This window comes from Camelus dromedarius, chromosome 12, assembly GCF_036321535.1.
Source record: "Camelus dromedarius isolate mCamDro1 chromosome 12, mCamDro1.pat, whole genome shotgun sequence".
NCBI classification, from domain to species: domain Eukaryota; kingdom Metazoa; phylum Chordata; class Mammalia; order Artiodactyla; family Camelidae; genus Camelus; species Camelus dromedarius.
In genome coordinates, this window is record NC_087447.1 from 46,437,890 (window position 1) to 46,459,135 (window position 21,246).

The 21,246-nt window shown below is 35.0% G+C and overlaps 1 protein-coding gene across 2 annotated transcripts in view; it reads right to left on the reverse strand.

Moving 5' to 3' along the window:
- The window catches only part of RRM1 (ribonucleotide reductase catalytic subunit M1), a 34,386-nt gene that overhangs the window by 11,992 nt on the left and 1,148 nt on the right, over nucleotides 1-21,246 (reverse strand). The window contains exons 2-11 of one of the 2 annotated variants that reach the window (XM_031460196.2): nucleotides 14,630-14,718; nucleotides 12,438-12,615; nucleotides 11,221-11,321; nucleotides 9,252-9,311; nucleotides 8,365-8,404; nucleotides 7,977-8,139; nucleotides 3,969-4,110; nucleotides 2,074-2,157; nucleotides 721-882; nucleotides 266-345 (exon numbers count right to left, since the gene is read on the reverse strand). In XM_031460196.2, the coding sequence (XP_031316056.1) occupies nucleotides 266-345; nucleotides 721-882; nucleotides 2,074-2,157; nucleotides 3,969-4,110; nucleotides 7,977-8,139; nucleotides 8,365-8,404; nucleotides 9,252-9,311; nucleotides 11,221-11,321; nucleotides 12,438-12,615; nucleotides 14,630-14,718 (1,099 nt within the window). Of the gene's footprint in view, nucleotides 1-265; nucleotides 346-720; nucleotides 883-2,073; nucleotides 2,158-3,968; nucleotides 4,111-7,976; nucleotides 8,140-8,364; nucleotides 8,405-9,251; nucleotides 9,312-11,220; nucleotides 11,322-12,437; nucleotides 12,616-14,629; nucleotides 14,719-21,246 lie in introns of those variants that run through there. The other variant, XM_064492640.1, reaches the window with a different exon arrangement.

Sequence of the window (21,246 nt, forward strand, 5' to 3'; positions counted from 1 at the left end):
TCTGCATTAACTTTTAAAAGGATCCTTTTAAAAAACACAAACACCTATTTACATCCCAAAGTTTTAAGAAAGACAGAAACCAAAGTTTTAGTGAAGATTCAGGAAGAAACATGACCAAAATAAAATTATTAGTCATATCCTCTTCTAGATGCTTCTGTAGATTCCTAGAAACTGGCTAATGACTGACGTAGTTTTAAAATGTGGATCCTGTAAACAGGAAAAAACATATGGTTAAAACATTATTACTGTCATATTTTTCCCATACCTTTCATACAGCTTCTCAAATTCTTCTCCCCAGACCTCATCCAGGCCAGGACACTCATTTGGACACATCAAAGACCAGTCCTACAAGGGGAAGGACAGTACCAACCATAAGAAACTTGAAATAACCAACCAAACAGCCTATTAAGAACACTGCTAGGGATAGGGTGGCTTCCATAGATTGTCTTAAAATTTTGCTTTAGAAATAATCATCTTAGGTTCAGGCCCAAACAGCTAGTTCTGCTTGTTTGTTCATAACCTTTTAAGCATCTAGGTCAGATAGCATCTACTTTAGAGAATAAAAATCCAAGAGGCAAGAATGGCATCTCTTCACTTGCTCAGAGACTGCCTTTCTATTGTGTAACACATAGGGGGATCTTCCTAAGCATGATTTAAGATGACTGAAGAGAAAGCTTATATGAATTAGGTTGTTATTACTAACGAGTACCTATCTCTCACCTGATTAGTCTCCACTCGTTTCATGAAGAGATCTGGAATCCAAAGGGCAAAGAAAAGGTCCCTGGCACGCTGCTCCTCCTTTCCTGTGTTCTTCTTTAAATCAAGAAACTCAAAGATGTCTAAATGCCAAGGCTCCAGGTAAATAGCAAATGCACCAGGTCGCTAGTGGTAAATAAACCATCATTCTTTTCAGAATCAGAATGAAACAAAGAAACTTTGCATTTTCCAAAGCACTTCAGTAATATCTCCTAGGATCTTCACTACAATTAATGAGTTCAATGAGATAATACAAATAAAAGTACTATAAAAATATTAAGTAGTAGTATTTTTCTTATAATTCTAAGAGTGAAAAAGAACTTTAACACAAAGAAAGTGTGGAACAAGAAAGACTAAATAACTTATTCAAAGTGACACAGTGAACCAGAGGTGGAGCTTCCCCTTCAGTCGTCCAGCTCACTCTTCACTATGTGACACGTACGTAAAGCCCAAAGAAAATCGCTTTAGCTTTGACAACAGTAAGTCGTACTCTTATTAAAGATCAAAAGGGTGGTATATCTTATCAAGGGTCCCATAGATTTTTTTTTAAGTACATTAGAGAGAAATTCACAAACCAAGAGGTGATTAGTGTGCCTACATATCCGAAAGAGTCAGGCTCAAGTTGCAAATTATGCTGCTGATAACATTGGATAAATGACCCAATACTCTCTACTTTTCCCTCTATAGGCAGTTTTGCTTTCTGTTTTTTTGTTTTTGTTTTTGATTTTTTTAAAAAGTAGAAAACATATTGCAACCTCTTTTCAACGTTAGGTATCAATATGAGTCACAGCTTTAAAAATTCTTTGCAAATAAACTGTCATGTAAGAAAGTTGACTGCCTGGAGCCAGGGATAAAATATGTATGGGTGGGAGTAATGGGGGTGATTAATACAAAGGGCATGAGAAAATATTCTTGGGCAATGGAAATGTTTTACATCATGATTGGTGTGATTATACAAGTATGTACATCTGTCAAAATTATCCAACTGTATATTTCAAGCATGCGCACTTTAAAGTAAAAATCATACTCATTAAATTGACCATAAAAGTGAAAAAAAAAAAAAGCAAAGTTGCTAAAAACTTAGTCAATAAGCCATCTTATTATAAGCATACATGACTAAAGATTTTTAGTTCTGATTTCCAGTACTTTCTTTTTTTGTATGTTTGCTTTTGTGGGGGGAGGTAGTTAGGTTTTTTTTTTAATGTATTTTTAATGGAAGTACTGGGGATTGAATCCAGGACCTCATGCATGCTATTCATGCCCTCTACCACAGAGCTATACCCTCCCCGCTCCAGGACTTTCATCAACAGAGCATACCTTGTTTCCACCTTGATCCACATATCGAGCTGTGTTGTTATATACTCTCAGCATCGGAACAAGGCCATTGGAATTACCATTAGTCTGAAAGAGAAACCAAGGATAAAGGCATCTGGAGAAGAAAGAGGGGGGCTCCACAAGAAGATCAAAATGGCTCAACAGTGGACAAATTATCCTCTCTTAGTCTACAAAGTTTTATCTGCTCCCTATCTTTACTTCTGCTTTGAAAATGTAATGCCCACAATAAAATAAAATTTTGTTGAATAAATTACAGTGATGTACAAAGTTATTTCATGGCATCTCTAATTTACAATGAGAAATAACAATTATAAGTCAAAAGAATTCAAAATCAGGATAGCTAAATTTAAACCCCACACCTTCGAAAGTAGAGTAAAAGCACTACTACAGTATCTTTTTCCCAAAATAATTCAAGGCAACTTATAGTAAGAATTATATGCAATGGATAAATCAAGACAATAAAGGTAAACGAAGATTCTCAGCAATAAGTGGATTCTAGAATGAAGATAAGAAAGTATAGAAACTCCTAAGATTAGAGGATACCTCATCAAGGAAATATTAAGCTATCTTGATTGTGGTGGTGGTTTCATAGGTGTATACATCCATCAAAATTCATCAAACTATACATCTAAAATATGCGTGTGCAGTTTACAGTACAGGAATTATACCACAATAAAGATGTTTAAAAGAAAAAAAAAGAAACCTCATCAAATTTTAAAAATAATCCTTCTAACCTCAAGGCAAGCCTTTAAACAGCCTAGAAAGGTAAGTGAGCAATGGCTCACCATACTACTGGGTAATAAACACTACATAAGGAAATGGTTTTCTCCTGGACTCTTCTAACTTTATTTTACAGGGTTAGATAATTTCTTCACCTTTACAGAGGAGAAAACAAACTCAAGAGATGTAAAATAACTTGCACTAGGTACACTACTAGTAGTTAGTATCATATATACTATTTAAATTCAGGTCTTACCCAAAATCATCTTTTCTTTTTTTTTAATTGAAGTATGGTTTATTTACAATATTATGTTAGTTTCAGGTGTACAGCATAGTGATTCAGTATCTTTGAAGATTATATTCCATTATTGGTTATTAAAAGATAATGGGTATAAATCCCTGTTGCTTATCTATTTTATATATAGTGGTTCGTTAACCTCATACTCCTGATTTGTCTCTCCCTGCTTCCCCCTCCCCTTTGGTCATCACAAGTTTGTTTCCTATATCTGTGAGTCTATCTCTGTTTTGCATATACATCCATTTGTATTAATTTTTAGATTCTACCCAAAACCATTATCTTGACTTCTGGTGAATAGTGAACTAGAAGAGCTGGAATTTACCTCATAAAGTGCTGATGTTTAAAGCTTGAGTCCTGACTCTGACATATTAAGCGACTAATCTCTGGAAGTAATTTAACTTTCCAAGCTTCAGCTTCCTCACTTGTAAAATGAAGACAACAGTGGCTATACTCAGGAAGTTACTGTAAGGAGGAAAGTTAACTGCATCTTTAATGATATCTATCTCATAAGGTTGTAGTAAGGGTTAAATGTGTAATTCATGTAAAACTTAAAACAGATTTAGCACATAGTATGCAATGAATAAATAATAGTTGCTATTATTGCTAAAATAAATCAGAATTCCAAAATCTGAGCAAAAACAGGATCCTAAAGATCATCTAATCTAAACCTCTAATGAGACAGATGAAAATGAGGTCAGAAGTAGTGAAATTACTCACTCCAAGTCACACAGCCAGCTAGTAATTAACAGAGATCCAGGTCTCCCAAGTCCCAGTATATGCCCTCTCAACCATAAGCCCAGTTGCTTATGGACTTGAATCCCTCTAGCCTACACATTTTTAGTCATACAACAAAGCTTACCCCAGCTATGTAGCTGCCAGTAGCTCGAATACAACTCACAGCAACACCAATTCCCCCAGCCGACTTGGAAATCAATGCACATTGCTTTAGAGTGTCATAAATGCCTTCAATGCTATCATCTTTCATACTCAGAAGGAAACAGCTATGGGGGAAAAAAAGTCACAACTCAGCAAGGAAATGAAGCAACACAGAGTCAAAAAATGACTATAATCCAAAGACAGTAAGTTAGGCAAATAAAAGATTTGAAGCTTAAATTCCCAGGTGTTTTCAGAAAGGAAAAAAAGACAAAACTTTGACTGGATATAATGCAATAAGACAAATCAACATGTATTGTTTTAAAATCACCTTGCTATCTACCCTAGATGCTAGGTCTAGAAAGAAGTCTTAGAGATAGTCTAAAATATTAGCTTACATGTTCATCAGACTGCAAATGTGTTGTTATTACATTTTCTCATGTGAATTCCTAAGCATACTTAACATCTTTTCAACTTAGTAGTAAGCCAAGAAAAATTAAACATTTATGGAAAAAACCACCCATCCAATAGTGAACAAAATTTGATATGTCCACCAAAACTTAGCTCCCTTACAGTCTTTTGAAGACAATTCCTCTACCTGTGCTTTGGATCTTACTCTCCTACCTCAGGAGCCTTACTCTACCCTAGATCCCTTCACTACCATGAACATACAACCAATCAAATGGATTCAATCTGTTGACTTTTTCTATTAAATAGTCAGACATTCAGAAAGGTATAGAGAATAATATAACATATACTTTTACTTACCACCTACCTCAAGAAATTAGACACTACAAATATAGCCTAATTACAACTGTACACATTTCCATGCATTTCTATGTTCTTGTAGCATTTACATATGTTCTACATTTTTTAAATTTCTATTTTCACATTTATTTATCCTTCTGCAACTTGCTTTTATTTAACTCAATATTGTGTTAGAGATTCATTCCTACTGATATATATATAGGACTAGTTTATTTTCACTGCTGTAAGGTATTCCATTGTATAAATATACCAATACATCTGTCCACCTGCCTGTTGACGGACACTTGGATTATTTCCAATTTGTTTGCTATTCTAAACAATGCTGCTGTGAAAGTTCTTAAACATATCTCCCTGTGCTTATATCTAAGGATTTCCATAGGGTATGAAACTAGGAGAGGAATTCCTAAGTCAAAGATATGCACGTGTTCCACTTTACCAAAGATTCTCCAAAGTAAATGGGTAAGTATACTCCACCTAGCAATGTGTGAGAGTTCCCTGTGTTCCACATTCTTACCAACACTTGGTATTAACAGTCTTAATTTTTATCGATCTGTTGGGTGTGAAATATCTCATTAAGATGTTAACTTTCATTTTCCTAATTACTAGCAAAGTTTATCATCATCTAACATGTTTACTAGTCAATCAAGTTTCTTCTATGAATTAACCCATGTTTCTGTTCAGTTTTGTGTCTTTTTCTTATAATCCTTTGATAGTTAACATACATTGCAAATATCTTCTCCCAGTCTAAAACTTTTTCACTTTGTTTTTGGTTGGCAGAAGTTTTAAATTTTAGTGTAGTCAATTTTTCCTTTATGTCGTTTGCTTATTATACCCATTTTAAGAAATCCTTCACTACTCTGAGGTCACATATATTCTCCTATTAAGATGTAGGATGAATAGCCATGATGTTTACAACTCACTTTCAAATGACTCAGCCAAAAAAAAAATTTTTTTTTAATTTTAAAGAGAAAAGTAAGAAATACAAATATGGCAAAATGTAAGTTTTTGATCTAGGCAGAGGTGGGTGTATGGGTGGAGTTCATTGTCCTTTTTTTAAAATTTTTCTGAATGTCTGAAATTCCTATTAAAAAGTTAGAGAGGAAAATATGTATTTACCTATTTTCTCAATACGTTCTTCTAAAAGATTTTACTCTCACGTTTAGATTTTTTTTCTTGAATTTATTTCCGTACATGGCACAAAGAAGGAAAATTTAATTATACTTTTCCCCATAGGATAACCAATTTCCCTAGCACTGTTTTCCCAACAAAATGCAACACTTGTTATTCATCAAGTTCCCGAATAAGCCTGAACCTCTTTGTGAGCTCTCTGTTATGTTTCAGTGGGTTTATCTGTCTATCCCAGAGGAAATATCACACTATCTCAGAGTAAATACCGTAAGTAAATACCTTAAGTATGGTATTTACTCTGGGACAGACAAACCACAGCTTTATTGTAGTCTAGGTATCTGGTAGGGCTTTTTCTTCAAAACTGTCTTGCTATTTGTATTAGGTTCCTGTGGCTGTCCTAACAAATACCACTAACTTGGTGACTTAAAATAGAAGTTTATTCTCTCACAGTTCAACATCAGTTACACTAGGCCAAAATCAAGAACATTCCTCCAGAGGCTCTAGGGGAGAACACATTCCTTGCCTCTTCCGGTTTCTGGTGGCTCCTCTGCCTGCAGTGACATCATTCCAATTTCTGCCTCCACCTTCATATTGCCTTCTTTTATTCTGCATGTGTCATATCCCCCTCAGCCTCTCTTATAAGGATATTTTTGACTGGATTCAGGGCCCAACTGAATAATTCAAGATAATCTCCCTATGTAAGTATCCTTCTTAATCATAAACACAAAGACCATTTTTCCTTATAAAGTAACATTTACAGGTTCCAGGGATTAGGACCTGATATCGTCTGATTATTATTAGCCTTTTGCTCTTCGATACAAATTTTAGAATCAGCATGTTGAAATTCTGACTGGAATTACACTGAATCTATAGATTAGCTTGGGAAAAACTGATACTTTACAATGTTAAATCCATTTATGAATATAAAATCACTCTCCACTTATTTATTTTTTAATGTCCTTTAATTATGTTTTAGAATTTTTTCCTTAAAAGCCTTCCACACCTTTTATTAGATTTATTCCTGGATACCTTCCAGTATTATAAATTATGTATTTCAAAACTTAATCTTCTAACAGCTAAAGTACAGAAATGCAAGTGACTAATTTATATTGAATTTATATCTAGATATTCTGCTGAAATCTCTTTTTAATTCTAATAATTTGTCTGTAGATGCTCTTGAGTTTCCTATGTAAAAATCATATAATCTGTGAATCATTACAGTTTTGGTCCCTCATTTCCAAACTTTTATTTTCTTATCTTACAATGCTGGCTCAGGCCTCCACTACAATGCTGAAAACAGAGGTCTGATAGACCTAAGTTTTTAGTGCATATCTTTTACCAAATTAAGGAAGTTGTTTTCTGTATGTATTGTGTGAATTTTTTTATTATGAAAGCATTAAACAACATAAAACATCAGTGCAATGGATTATATTAATACACTTTTTGATGTTAGCATTTCCTTGAATTCCTGGGATAAACATATTCACGAAGAGTGTATTATTCTTTTACATAGTATCAGACTCTGTTCCAGGGTTCCTTTCTCAGAAAATGGCATCACCATAAATCCTGTTGCTCTACCCACAATCTCAGGAACCATCCTTGACTCACATTCAAAACATCACCAAATTCTGTCAGTTCTACCTCCTGAATCTCAAGTCTGTCTACTTCTCTCAATCTCTACTTTCACCTCTCCAATCCAAACATCCATAATCTCTCATACAGACTACTATTAGAGTCTGCTAATTGTTGTTGGTATTTACTTAAAAAAAAAAAACCAACTTCAGATATAATTCACATATCACACAATTCCCCTCTTAGTGTTCCCCAGTTAATGACCTTTAGTATATTCACAGAGCTGTGCCACCATCACCACAATCAAGTTTTAAATTTCATTATCAGCATTTGTCTCTCTCCAATTCATTTAGCACACTGCAGTAAGAGATCTTTCTGGAAAGAAAATCTTACTCAATCAGAGCAGGAGTGATTAAATGCTTATCGAGTTAATTCTTATATGATGAACTACTTTCTTCAGGTCAAAGCTTATTTCCCTAGTCAAAACCATCTCAGAACATTAAAAGAGACTATAGATGATACATACCTAGAAAGTTGTGGGCGGTTAGTGCCAGCATTGAAGAGGGTGGGAGAGGCATGGGTAAACCACTTCTCAGAAAGAAGGTTGTAAGTTTCAATAGCAGCATCAATATCTTCTTTGTGAATCCCCACAGATACCCTCATCAACATATGCTGTGGTCTCTCAGCCACTAAAAGCAAAAGAGAAGTTTTCACATGATGGGACATGTCAGAAAAACTAGGCTGAGACATGTACTCGGGTCAAGAAAAGGAACATCAAAAGAGAATTAAAAATTTTTTACACCAGTAAGCAAGACAACAATTCATAAACTAAAGTTAAAAATGTTATTAGCTCCAAGCTCTATTTTCAACACAATAAACAGAAAATATGACACACCAACATGTTCATGTCTCACCTTTTCCATTGATCTTCAACAAATAGGACCGCTCCAGTGTCTAGAAAAAGCAAAGCAACCAAAAGACTTGTAGAGCATAGTTTTTAAAGACACTATGGATATATCACTCACAATAAGGCAATCTATTTAAGCCTTCTCAGTTTTTAACATAATTTTAAATGAGAAGAACGGCATATTTAGTTTCACTAGCTTCAGTTTGGAACATTATTAATTGGCTATTTGTTTTGGAAAACACTGCCTGAAAATTTCTGGAAAAAGCCAGCTCTATATAAATGCATGTAATGCTAACAACAGATGCTGTGTTATTCATCACCATGTTGTAATAGTTAACATTTATGAAGTGCTTATAACAGGTTAGGCACTCATTTAAGCAACACACACATTTCACTTAATACTCAAGAAAATTTGTTATTGAAATTTTATTATTCCCATTCTAAAGATGAGGAAACTGAAGCACCAAGAGATTAAGTAACTTGCTAATAAGAAATGGAGTAGAGATTTGAATTCAGATGATCAGACATCAATATTGATATTCTCAATCACTACACAATACTGTTCACCAACACAAAAGTACCTAGAAAAGCACCTGGCACATACTAAGAATTCAATAAGTTGTAGCTTAAACAGTAGAATAATATGGAATTCTTCTGGCAAAGTATGTGCATAACTTCACATAAAATTTGGAAAACTTGAAAATTGTAAATGAATAAGCTATCCTTCTTTAATTCAAACCACTACCACCACCACCCTAACCCCGCTAATCCCTCAGGTCCATCCTAACTCCCAACAAATTACTACCTTCCTAATTGTATCACTAAAACATAAACAAAAACCTGTATTTTGTGATTGAAGGAGGAATTCCCACTTATTTGAAACCCATTATTTACCTTAAAGCCAAAGTAATTATAAGAGAAATCTCGGTCATAGATGATGGCAGAATTCAGGCGCTGATGGATGTAGGGGGAAAAAAAAGTAAGATAATTAGACTTATCTTCACAAAAGTCTGCTATATTTCATCCCTGATTCTAAAACTAAAATTGACAAAGGATACAAAAGAGATAATGCTAAGTATTATTGTTGTAAAACAGAAATCCATACCCAACGTTAAGGGAAAAAAATTATATAAATTGAGTATCCTAATTAGGTTTAAAAACATATATATTAAAAGACTAGAAGAAAACATATAAATATAAGTTGTATGTAACGAAAAATATAAATGTGACTTTCCAAACTTTCCTGATTATGTTTACAGTGCATCTCTAAAGAGGCAAAAAACATAAGCATAAAAGGGACTACATTATCATCCTTAAATATGCTTTTAGATTAGCTATTAATCCAAAAGTATTGGAACCACGCACTGACTAATACATATTTTTATTTTAAAAATTAGCCCATTTTAAACTGCACATAACTGTACAGGATAAACAATGACAAGGAGGAGGGTATAGCTCAAGTGGTAGAGCACATGCTTAGCATGCATGAGGTCCTGGGTTCAATTCCCAGTACCTGCATTAAAATAATTAAATAAATAACCTAATTACCTCCCTGTCAAAATCAAACAATGACAGAAGGTGGGATTACATTAACAGTAAGGCTCATCAAATCCATGGTCCTTTAACAGGTTCTAAACAAACTACTGCTAAGACAGTAAGATTTTATAGCAAAACTGGCCATTGTTACAGAGCTTCTGCGGCTATAAAGCCTTTTAGAAGAAAACAAAAGCAATTAGGTATGAATAATCATTTTGGATAGGGAAAATGGAGACAGTTTTTCAAAATAACTATCAGTGTTTCTGTATAGTGATCCGTCCAAGGACTTGAAAATTCGATATGAAACTCTTCCCTTTCTCTTAAATTTTTAGTGGTAACTTTGTTGCCAAAAGCAGCTAGGGGCTTTGCCTAATGGAGAACTGAAATACTGGATGAATAATACTTATTTTTTAGATACAGATTTTTGCTGCCATTGTGTTATTTTTATTTTCCACTGTCTTCAAGATTATATATATATGAACAATATAAAAACAACTTCATTTTCTCTCAGTCTCTTTAACATAAGATACATATTTAGAGAGACAGCCAACTCATCATTCTATTACCTAAAGTTAAAACTGCTTTCTAATCTGTGCATATATCCATGGTAAATGAATCCTATGTGCAAAAGGGCTGGCTAGACTTACCCATCTTTTCCCTTCTATCTTCTGGGATGTAGTTAAGAAAGGGGTTGAAACCTAAGTGGATAATTTTTAAATTGCTGAGCAAGGAAATCTTGCAAAATTTTTACCTGAGCGACCTTATTGGAAGTCAGTTTGGCAATGTCTACTAAAATTCTGATTGTATATACTCTGGCTCAGCAATTCCACTTAAGGGATTTGTCTTACTGATATGCTCATCTACGAGCAAAGCACTACACCATATGATATTCATTGTAACAAAAGATGGAAAACAAGTATCATCAACTAAAGCAATTCTTACGTATACATATATGTATAATGATGATACATCTCTAGAATGGAATGCTATGCAGCTGTTAGACAGGATAGGGTAAATTCATAAATGCTAATATAGAACTACCCCTAAGATATACTCGTAAGTGAAAAAAGTGTCCACAAGAATATTATGCACAGTACATTACCACTAAGAAGAAAAATATATGTATTATAGAACAGCTCTGGAAAAATACATTTTAAGATGGTAAAACTTTGTTGTTTCTAGAAAGGAAAACCAGGATACAGAGAAGGAGAGAGAATTACTTTTTATGTATGCCTTTAGTAGTGTTTAAATTTTTTTAAATGTGCTTGTTACTTTAAAAAAAAAAGAATCTATAAAAATTTTTTCATCAGAAAAGCATTATACATACATCTTTATTGGCCAAAACAATATCCAGTGTTGGCTTGGCCACCATGGGAGAGTGTTTGCCATTATGTGGATTTATGTAGTTGAAGAGGTCTTCCATCACATCTAAAAACAATACAACAGAAAATTAAAATATCAAAATCACTTCATAGCTAATAGTTTAAAACAGTGGTTCTCAGGTTCTCAACTCTTTTTTTCATCCCAGCCCACCTCAATGCCTAGCATAGAAAGCGTTCAATAAACATATACATGTTAAATAAACTTATATGGAAATATATATTTATTAGCTAAATAAGGAAACACTTCTTTGTTTGGAAACAATCTTCCAAAGTTAGAATGAGCATAGGCTCTTACAAGTTTGAAAAAGACTGCCAGATGATTCTGACACCTCGCCCCATTGAGAATTATTGGTTGAAAATAAAGAAAAAAAAATTACAACCTCTTCTCAAGTTCTTTTATCCTAAAAAAACAAACTCGACTTAAAATTCAAAATCTATCAACCCAAGCATTTCACTTTTATAAACGCACATTTAGTTATAAACCCTCTCACTTTGCTCTTCTTCAAGACATCATAGCAGTATTTGGTCCTCTGCATTTACATATAATACACACACACACACACAGAGCTGGCATTTTGATAAAAATTGACTTGCATCCATATATTAATTTTGGGAGAACAGGTATCTTTACAATAAACCTACTGAAGAGGGAGATATAACGTTTAAGGCCCCACCTAACATAATCTGGAATTGAAAGCCAAAAGATTTCTACTCTCGGTCTACCAGCTGACTTCTTAAATGCCACTTTTTATAAACAAATTATTTAACCTTCCTTTGCCCACATTCCTTGAGTTGTAAAATGGAGGTGACAGAATGAAGTGTTTGCTAATGGTGACAAAAGATTCACTGTAACATTTTGCTTAACCCAGAAATTATCAATAAATATTTTTCTTTTTTCCAACCCTGCCACCATCAAAAGCATGAAGATGGGCTTCAAAAAAAGAGAGAACAAAAAGATAAAGAAAAGTATCCACTGACTCTTCCATGCAGCAAGTCAGCAGCATGGAGAAACAGGAAGTTCTAGTCCCCACTCTGCACTTGCACATTTTGCATTTCTGAATAAGATGTAACTTTTCTTTTGACATTCAAGGTTTCATTCTAGTACCCTTATAAATTTTCTGAGAATACTAAATTCTTTCTAACTCTTTTCCTCTAGACTCACCACTGAACACTTTCTTTGTTTCTTTGTGCAAGTTAGAGACAGCAATCCTTGCTGCCAGGATGGCATAGTCAGGGTGCTTAGTAGTCAAGGTCGCAGCTGTTTCAGCAGCCAAAGTATCTAATTCCACAGTAGTGACCCCACTGTACAAGCCTTGGATTACTTTCATGGTGATCTGAGCCTGAAAAAGCAAAACCAAGAATTATTTGTGCTTTCCCAAGAACCAACAGCTTCCTTAAGAGAGCAATTAACAATCAAATTTATATCAAAATAAAACAGACAACTTCCTTTTTTGAAAAATTACCTTTTAGAATGGTGGGCTTAGAAAATTTAGTAATGAGAATTCATAAGCCAACAGAGCTGCTATATAACGCATACTACATATACAATGAAGAGATCATCACTAAAAATAAATACATAAAGTTTAAAAATCTAAGTAAAGCTTTTGCAAAGATTAACAGTCACACAGGGAAACAGCTGAAAACAGACCAATGATTCTTTAAGTATTTCCCCATCTTTCATTCAAATTCTCTCTACGTAATCAGGGTTGGAGCTACATACTTACCCATTTCCCCCAAATTCTATCTAAGGGCAAGTACAGGAAAGCAAATGAATCAAATTTGAATCATTCCAATGAAAGGAGATAAAGGTGTAAGTTAGAGCTGGGGCTGAGTCATCAAGTAATTAACGACTACTCTTTCTTTAACACTTCACAAATTACCAAATATCTCAACTTTCATAATCTTCCGTGACATTTCACAATTACCTGTGAGATGGGTATAACTACCACTACCACGAGGAACTAAGGCTCAGGTCACTGGGACTTGCCCAAGGTTACTGTCTAAGTCTTCTCGCTCCATATCCCATTCAACTTCACTGCATATCACTGTATTCAAGACCATACAGTACAAGGTATCCTTTTTTAAAAAACACATAATGCACAAGTCAGGAAAGACAAATTCTAAGTTGTATATATGTTTGTGTTTACTGAATCTTTAAAAAAAAAAAAAAAGATTAATCCAACAGAAAACAAATGCTTTTCATAGTTGACCAAAAAACATGCCTCCCTCAAAAAAGTGTGTGTAACTAATAGTTTAAAATCTATTCCAGTTACATTTTAGACCTAAGCTCAGGTTGCTCCTGATCATTTTTTTCCCAGATCCAGCAGTCATGTTCAGTAAAGAGTGGTGAAGTCTTCTAAATAGTTTCCGGTGCTACATGCCAAGTAATCAGAACTCAGAATAAAATAGCATCTGTGTGCCAGCCATGCCCTTTCTAAAAGCATACAGACTTTTTCAACTAAATCTTCCCTAAAAAGCTCGAGTCAGCTCCAGCACCCTTGCACTCTGAAATTCAGTACTGCATTAGGCATCTAATTATATTTGTGTCAAGCGTTGTGGATATCACAAGAATAAGATACAGACCACCCACAACTCTAGGGGAGGACAGAAACATATAATTAATTTGTATGTTATGTGGTTAATGCTATGAGGCCAGCACAAGTGCTACAGTAGCACAGATAAAATACCTAAATAAGGATCGGGCAATATGGATGGGTTTAAAAAAAGGTTCTTAGAGACTCCATTTTACTAAGATCATTTTAAAAGCCATGTGGAAGATGTATCTGAAGACTGTAAGCTGAGAGGAAGACCAGGAGGACACTTTGGAGACCACTGCAGACAGCAGTCTAGATAAGGGATACTGAGGGTCTAGAGTAAAGGAGTTACAGAAGATAAGGAAAAAAGCAGCGAAACTTGTTTATGAACAGTTGGCTCTCCTTAATTCAAATGTTGGCCATGAAATCTACTTTATATTACTTTAATGTATTCTTTCTACATAGATAACAAAAAAGCAAATTTCAAACTAGAACTTCTACCCAAATGACCACAATTCCAAAATAAGCTTTACTATAGGCTTTTCCACTTACGAATAATTTACTCAAAGAAGTCTCTAACACGAAATGTTCACATCAAGTCTTCTTCTTTGCTCACTTTTATAGTTCTCTGAAAAGTCAGAACTCACAGCACAGAACAAAAATTTAGAAAAAAATGTTTTAAGCAATGAGTTCACATTTTATATTCAAGGCCATGAGCAAAATACCAAACCAAAATATTTACCAAGTAAGTGAAGGGCCAGAGATGAGACAAGTGAAAAAATGACGCAAGGAACCCAAGATACAAACCCTATTTACTTACAGGATCAACAAAGTCCATATTGAGTCCATAACAAAGCTTCTGGATTCGAGATGTAATTTTGTCAAACATAACTCGCTCTTGGCGGCCATCTGAAGAATCAAACCGTGTAACTCATGTTAGTACTTGTTAAGACAGCAACGTCAAAGAATCAAATGTAATCACAATGTAAATTTCTTTTAATTGGCCAACATAAAACACTAAAAGATTCAGATCCCCATGAGATTCACCAAGAGATTTTTTTTATCTTCAAAAAGTAGGAATTCTATACTGAAACTCTTCCCTTACATTATACATCAGATGGATTCCTGCAATAATTTCCCAAATGATCTGTTTCCCCCCTTGTCCCACATGACAGACAGAATTATTCTTTACAAACTAATAATAAAAAAATAAAATAACCCAATCCAAAAATGGGCAGAAGACTTAAACAAGCAATTCTCCAATAAAGACAAACAAATGGCCAATAGGCACATGAGAAAATGCTCAATATCACTAATTATCAGATAAATGCAAATCAAAACTACAATGAGATGTCATCTCACACTAGTCAGAATGACCATCACTCAAAAGTCCACAAATGATAAATGCTGGAGAGGGTGGGGAGAAAAGGGAACCATCCTACACTTTTGGTGGGAATGTAGATTGGTGCAGCCGTTATGGAAAACAGTATGGAAATTCCACAAAAATAACAAAAATAGACTTACCATATGATCCAGCAATCCCACTCCTGGACATATATCCAGAGGGAACATTAATTCAAAAAGATATATGCACCCCAGCATTCACAGTAGCACTAATTTACAATAGCCAAGACATGGAAACAACCTAAATGCCCACCAACAGATGACTGAATAAAGAAGTTGTGGTATATTTATACAATGGAATACTACTCAGCCATAAAAAATAATAAAATAATTCCATTTGCAGCAACATAGATGAAACTGGAGACTGTCATTCTAAGTAAAATAAGCCAGAAAGAGAAAGAAAAATATCATATGCTATCACTTATATGTGGAATCTAAAAAAAAGACACAAATGAACTTACTTACAGAACAGAAACAGAGACATATAAAACAAACTTATGGTTACCAGTGGGGGAAGAGGGTGGGAAGGGATAAATTGGGAGTTCAAGATTTGCAGATACTAATACATATAAAATAGATAAACACCAACTTCATACTGTATAGCACAGGGAACTATATTCAATATCTTATAACTTACAGTAAAAAATATGAAAATGAATAAATGTATGTTCATGTATGACTGAAGCATTATGCTGTACACCAGAAACTGACACAACAATGTAAACTGACTATACTTCAGTTAAAAATATATACATATAAATATAAAGAATTATTCTTTAAAACTTAGGTCAAAATCATGTCGTTACCCACCTCAAAACTCCCAACAGTAGTTTATCATCTCTTTCAGAATCAAAGTCAAAAATCATTAAAATAGTCCACAGACTCCTACACAACCTGCCCTGTGTGTCCCCTTCCCCTACAACTTCACCTCCTACTCTCCCACCTTCCTCGCTCACTCTACCCTGGCAACCCTGGCTCCTTGCTACCTACACCTCTTTTCGGTCTTTACTCAATGTCACTTTCTCAACGAGGCTTTCCCTGATCACCCTATTTTAAATTGCAATGCCCCAAACACAACCTTGCCCCTCTAATCCCCCTCTCCTTCTATGCTTTATTTTTCTCCATAGCACTATGATCATCTGACATAGTCTCTATTTTACTTATGTATGTTTATTGTGTGACTCCCCACCCATCCACTAGAATATAACTTCAAAAAAAGAAAAGATTTTATTTTTTTTAGTTTTCAAACTTTTATTTTTGAGCTACGTAATGCTTTTTTTTAACATTTTTTTTTACTGAGTTAGTCATTTTACAATGTTGTGTCAAATTCCAGTGTAGAGCACAATTTTTCAGTTATACATGAACATACATATACTCATTGTCACATTTTTTTTTCGCTGTGAGCTATCACAAGATCTTGTATATATTTCCTCGTGCTATACAGTATAATCTTGTTTATCTATTCTAATTTTGAAATCCCATTCTGTCCCTTCCCACCCCCCACCCCCTTGCCAACCACAAGTTTGTATTCTATGTCTATGAGTCTGTTTCTGTTTTGTATATATGTTTTGTGTGGGGTTTTTTTAGATTCCACATATAAGCAATCTCATATGGTATTTTTCTTTCTCTTTCTGGCTTACTTCCCTTAGAATGACATTCTCCAGGAACATCCATGTTGCTGCAAATGGCATTACATTGTCGGTTTTTATGGCTGAATAGTATTCCACGTATAAATATACCACCTCTTCTTTATCCAGTCATCTGTTGATGGACATTTAGGCTGTTTCCATGTCTTGGCTATTGTAAATAGTACTGCTATGAACATTAGGGTGCAGGTGTCTTTTTAAAGTAGGGCTCCTTCTGGATATATGCCCAGGAGCAGGATTCCTGGGTCATATGGTAAGTCTATTCCTGGTCTTTTGAGGAATCTCCATACTGTTTTCCACAGTGGCTACACCAAACTGCATCAAAAGGGAAAAGATTTTGTCATGTTTTATTTACCAATGTATTCCCAGAACAAGGACCAAGGCCTAGCACATAGAAGGTATTCAAATATTTATTGAATGCTAAATGATTTATAAACCTGTCTCCATTCTAACACCTTCATGATAATCTGGCTTACATATTCTCCTGGAGTAATTACTGATCGTGAATATACTTCACATCATATAAAGAGGTACTTCTATTTGTAACTCAAGACAATCTTCCAGAGGTAATCTCTTAGTTTTTATTTTGGGGATATGAAAGCAAGTATGTGTAGAACTTATCTAGTTAGTCCTTTTATGATTTTGATCTTAGATCCTATTGCTCTTTGTTCTTCCAAACAAAAAGTCCTAGCTGGCCCAAGGTAAGTTCTCAAATGTCTGATGAAAAATAAATGAACAATAAGATACTACTACTAACCTGTCATCAATGGAACAAGTCAGTTTTTCTTAAAACACTAATATATTAACTAAGATAGCCCTTGTCTTTCTGATTACCATTGTGATCTTTTCTAACCAGACTCACACATGCAGTGTTTAACTCTGGAATAGAGTAAACTGACAGGTCCACACTGGGACTGAGTCCTGAATGCTCTACCAACTGGTTAACTGGGCAGGCAGGTGACCATAAAGCAATATTAGCAAACTGAGAATTCTGCAGCTGCCAAAGTAATCAGGACACTGACAAAAAGTACAACAGTAAAAGTCTTAACTCACATCGGAAAGGCGAGGCACACTAAAGGGCTAAAGAACCAATGATCCACTGTTCTCTAGCCTATCATTCTACCCGGTCATTTTCCTATCATTCCACCTGGTCATTTTTCAACCCACATGCTGATTTCATCATATGACTAATCCCTATTCTTCCTTGCCTACATTATTATCCCCTTCTCTCAAACCTTAATATGGTCCCACATCTCTTCTACTGTTCCCTGTGATGTATTCAAAGTCCCAATGGGGCCTCCCACTCCCACATCCATCACTGTTTATTTATACCTTACTCTACTGAGAAGTCCCTCTTCCCCCCTTCTATACATCTAACTCCTACTCACTCTCCCAACTCTCACCACGTCCATGAAACCTGCCCCAACCACTGTAACTCACATTGATTTCTTCCTCCTATGAAATGCTCTAGAATACTAATTGTCTGATTTCCTCTTGGTTATAAGCTATCTTCTTTAATTTCTCTCTTCAGGAGGAGTTTGCTAATACTGTACCAAGAATGTGCCTCTTCTACAAGACACAAACTTTCTATTCCCTCTGCCCACAACGTGCAGCCCACAGATCTTCACATAACTTGCTCTTAGTCATGGTCAGCTCTGCCCCGAGGATCCAATCCAAGATTATCTTCTCATTCATCTTTATCATATTACCCTGTTTTACTACCATTATCTCACTAATCACTACCTGAAATTAACTCATTCTTACACGTCAACTTATTTCTTGTATACACTTAACTACTCTTACCCACACCAGAATGTAAACCCCATGAGAAAAAGGATTTAGCTTGTTTTGCTGAGTGCCAAATCCCCAGTACCTAAAACAGTTCCTGGCACAAAAGAGGTGCTGAATAGTCAGCCCTCTGTATCTGCAGGTTCCACGTGTGCAAATTCAACCATCCACGGGTCGTATATTATTTATGATCCACGGCTGGTTTAATACGTCAATGTGGAACTGGAATCCGCAGATGCAGAACCCGCAGATACCGAACCGGCAGAGATCGTGGGCAAACTATGGGACTATGGGACTTGAGCATACACAGATTTTGGTATCCACAGAAGGTCCTGCAACAAAATGCCCCATAGATATCTACCAAGGGATGACTGTAAATACTTTCTGAATAATTGAATGAATGGGCTTCTATAGCCTGTACTTTACTTATGACAATATTTATCATATTTTATATTAACATTCTCGTTTATCTCTCTCAATTGATTGTAAGATTTTTGAAAGCAAGAACCATGTATGCCTACTCACCACTGTAACCTCAGTACCCAGTACAGCATCCACACAGAGTTGTAAAACAATACAATGGGCTATAAAGGGAATTAGAAAGGATGGGAGGGAGGGAGAAGAGGAGGAGCAATAGAGAAAGGATTTGGAACAGAAGTTATCAGAGTACAAATGGATACTTTAGAAGGTATTATTTTGCAAACTTTCATTTCAGTTTTATGTAAATACATACATATACATGCTGTGTATACTCAGTCATAATGTAAAATATAATTTTTACCGTGGGTTACAATCCAGTTTTGAAAACACAATACTGAATTTCAAAGCTCACTTTACAACTCAGCTACATTGCATTTATTCCAATGGTTCTGAACTTTTTCTTGTTTTATTTTAATCTCCTTGAGCAATACAATACTGTCCCAACAAGAAAAACAGCCCAAGATAGCAGATGAGAACAATTCATCTACTATTCCCTTCTGTTATGTAACAAATTTCATGTGGATTATTCCTACATCCCTAACAGTCCTAAGATTGTGGAAGATGGAGATACCTTCTCCCTCTATTATTTCCCTCAGAGTGCTTAGCAAGATATTAGCACATTCAGTAAGTACTTTAGGTTGACTGCTAGCTGCCCTCCTGAATAATTACATTAAAATTAACAAAAACTACAGGAGTTAGTATGCTACTACACTGTCATGCCAAAACAAGGGGGGCAGGAGGAAGGGGAACTAAGCACATTAAAAATCAAAAATGAAATAAAAAACAAAAACAAATCTGAGTACAATTTTGCATATTAACAAGACTTGCTGAATTCTCACTGGCAGAATCTAGCAGTGAACCATCTTGATCAAATTACGTTCTCTGAAGGAATGAGAAACAAAGTAAGATCTGCCTTTTAGAGCTTATTGTAGGTGGTACTTTTTAAACTACAGTATTTGACAGTGGACCCATAAGGAGGTATCACTTCACATCAGTCAGAATGGCCTTCATAAAAAGTCTACAAACAATAAATGCTGGAGACGGTGCGGAGAATAAGGAACCCTCCTACACTGTTGGTGGGAATGTAAATTGGTGCAGCCACTATGAAGGACAGTATGGAGGTTCTTTAAAAAACTAAAAATAGAGTTACCATATGATCCAGTAATCCCACTTCTGGGCATATATCTGAAGAAAACTCTAATTTGAAAAGATACATGTACCCCAATGTTCAAAGCAGCACTATTACAATAGCCAAGACATGGAAGCAACCTAAATGTCCATCGACAGATGATTGGATAAAGAAGTCATAGTATATATATACAATGGAATATAACTCAGCCATAAAAAAGAATGAAATAATGCCATTTGCAGCAACATGGATGGACCTAGGAATTATTACATTAAGTGAAGTCAGACAAAGACAAATATCATATATCAGTTATATGTGTAATCTTAAAAAATGATACAAATAAACCTATTTACAAAACAGAAATAGACTCACAGACATAGAAAATAAACTTATGGTTACCAAAGGGGGAAGATGGGGGGGATAAATTAGGAGTTTGGGATTAACATATACACATTACTATATATAAAACAGATAATGAAGACCTACTGTATAGCACAAGAAACTATATTCAGTATCTTGTGATAACCTATAATGGAAAAGAATCTGAAAAAGGAAAAATATATGTAGAACTGAATTATTTTGCTGTACACCTGAAACTAGCATGACATTGTAAATTAACTATTAACTAAATCAATATTTTTAAATGAATTAAAAAAAAGCGGACCCAAAAGGGTTGACAGAGGTGGTACCCACTCCAAAAATCGATGTCCACAAGTTTTCAATTCATCTGCTACAGATTTATCATAAGAGCTCCTCATTTGTATAAAGTCCCCATTTTTGAAACACAACCTAGTAGACAAAACAGTCAGTCAACCAGTATTTACTAAGTGCCTACAATTTTGAAATAACTTTGTTTTAACAGAGGCATTAGAGTCGACTCAAAACTTGTTCGTACTTGTCCCATATCATGGTTCTCTGTTAAAAGTATATTTTGCTCTTGTTTTTTCAACCTGATTAAACCTTTTCCCGAAGCAGGGCTGTCTCCTCTCA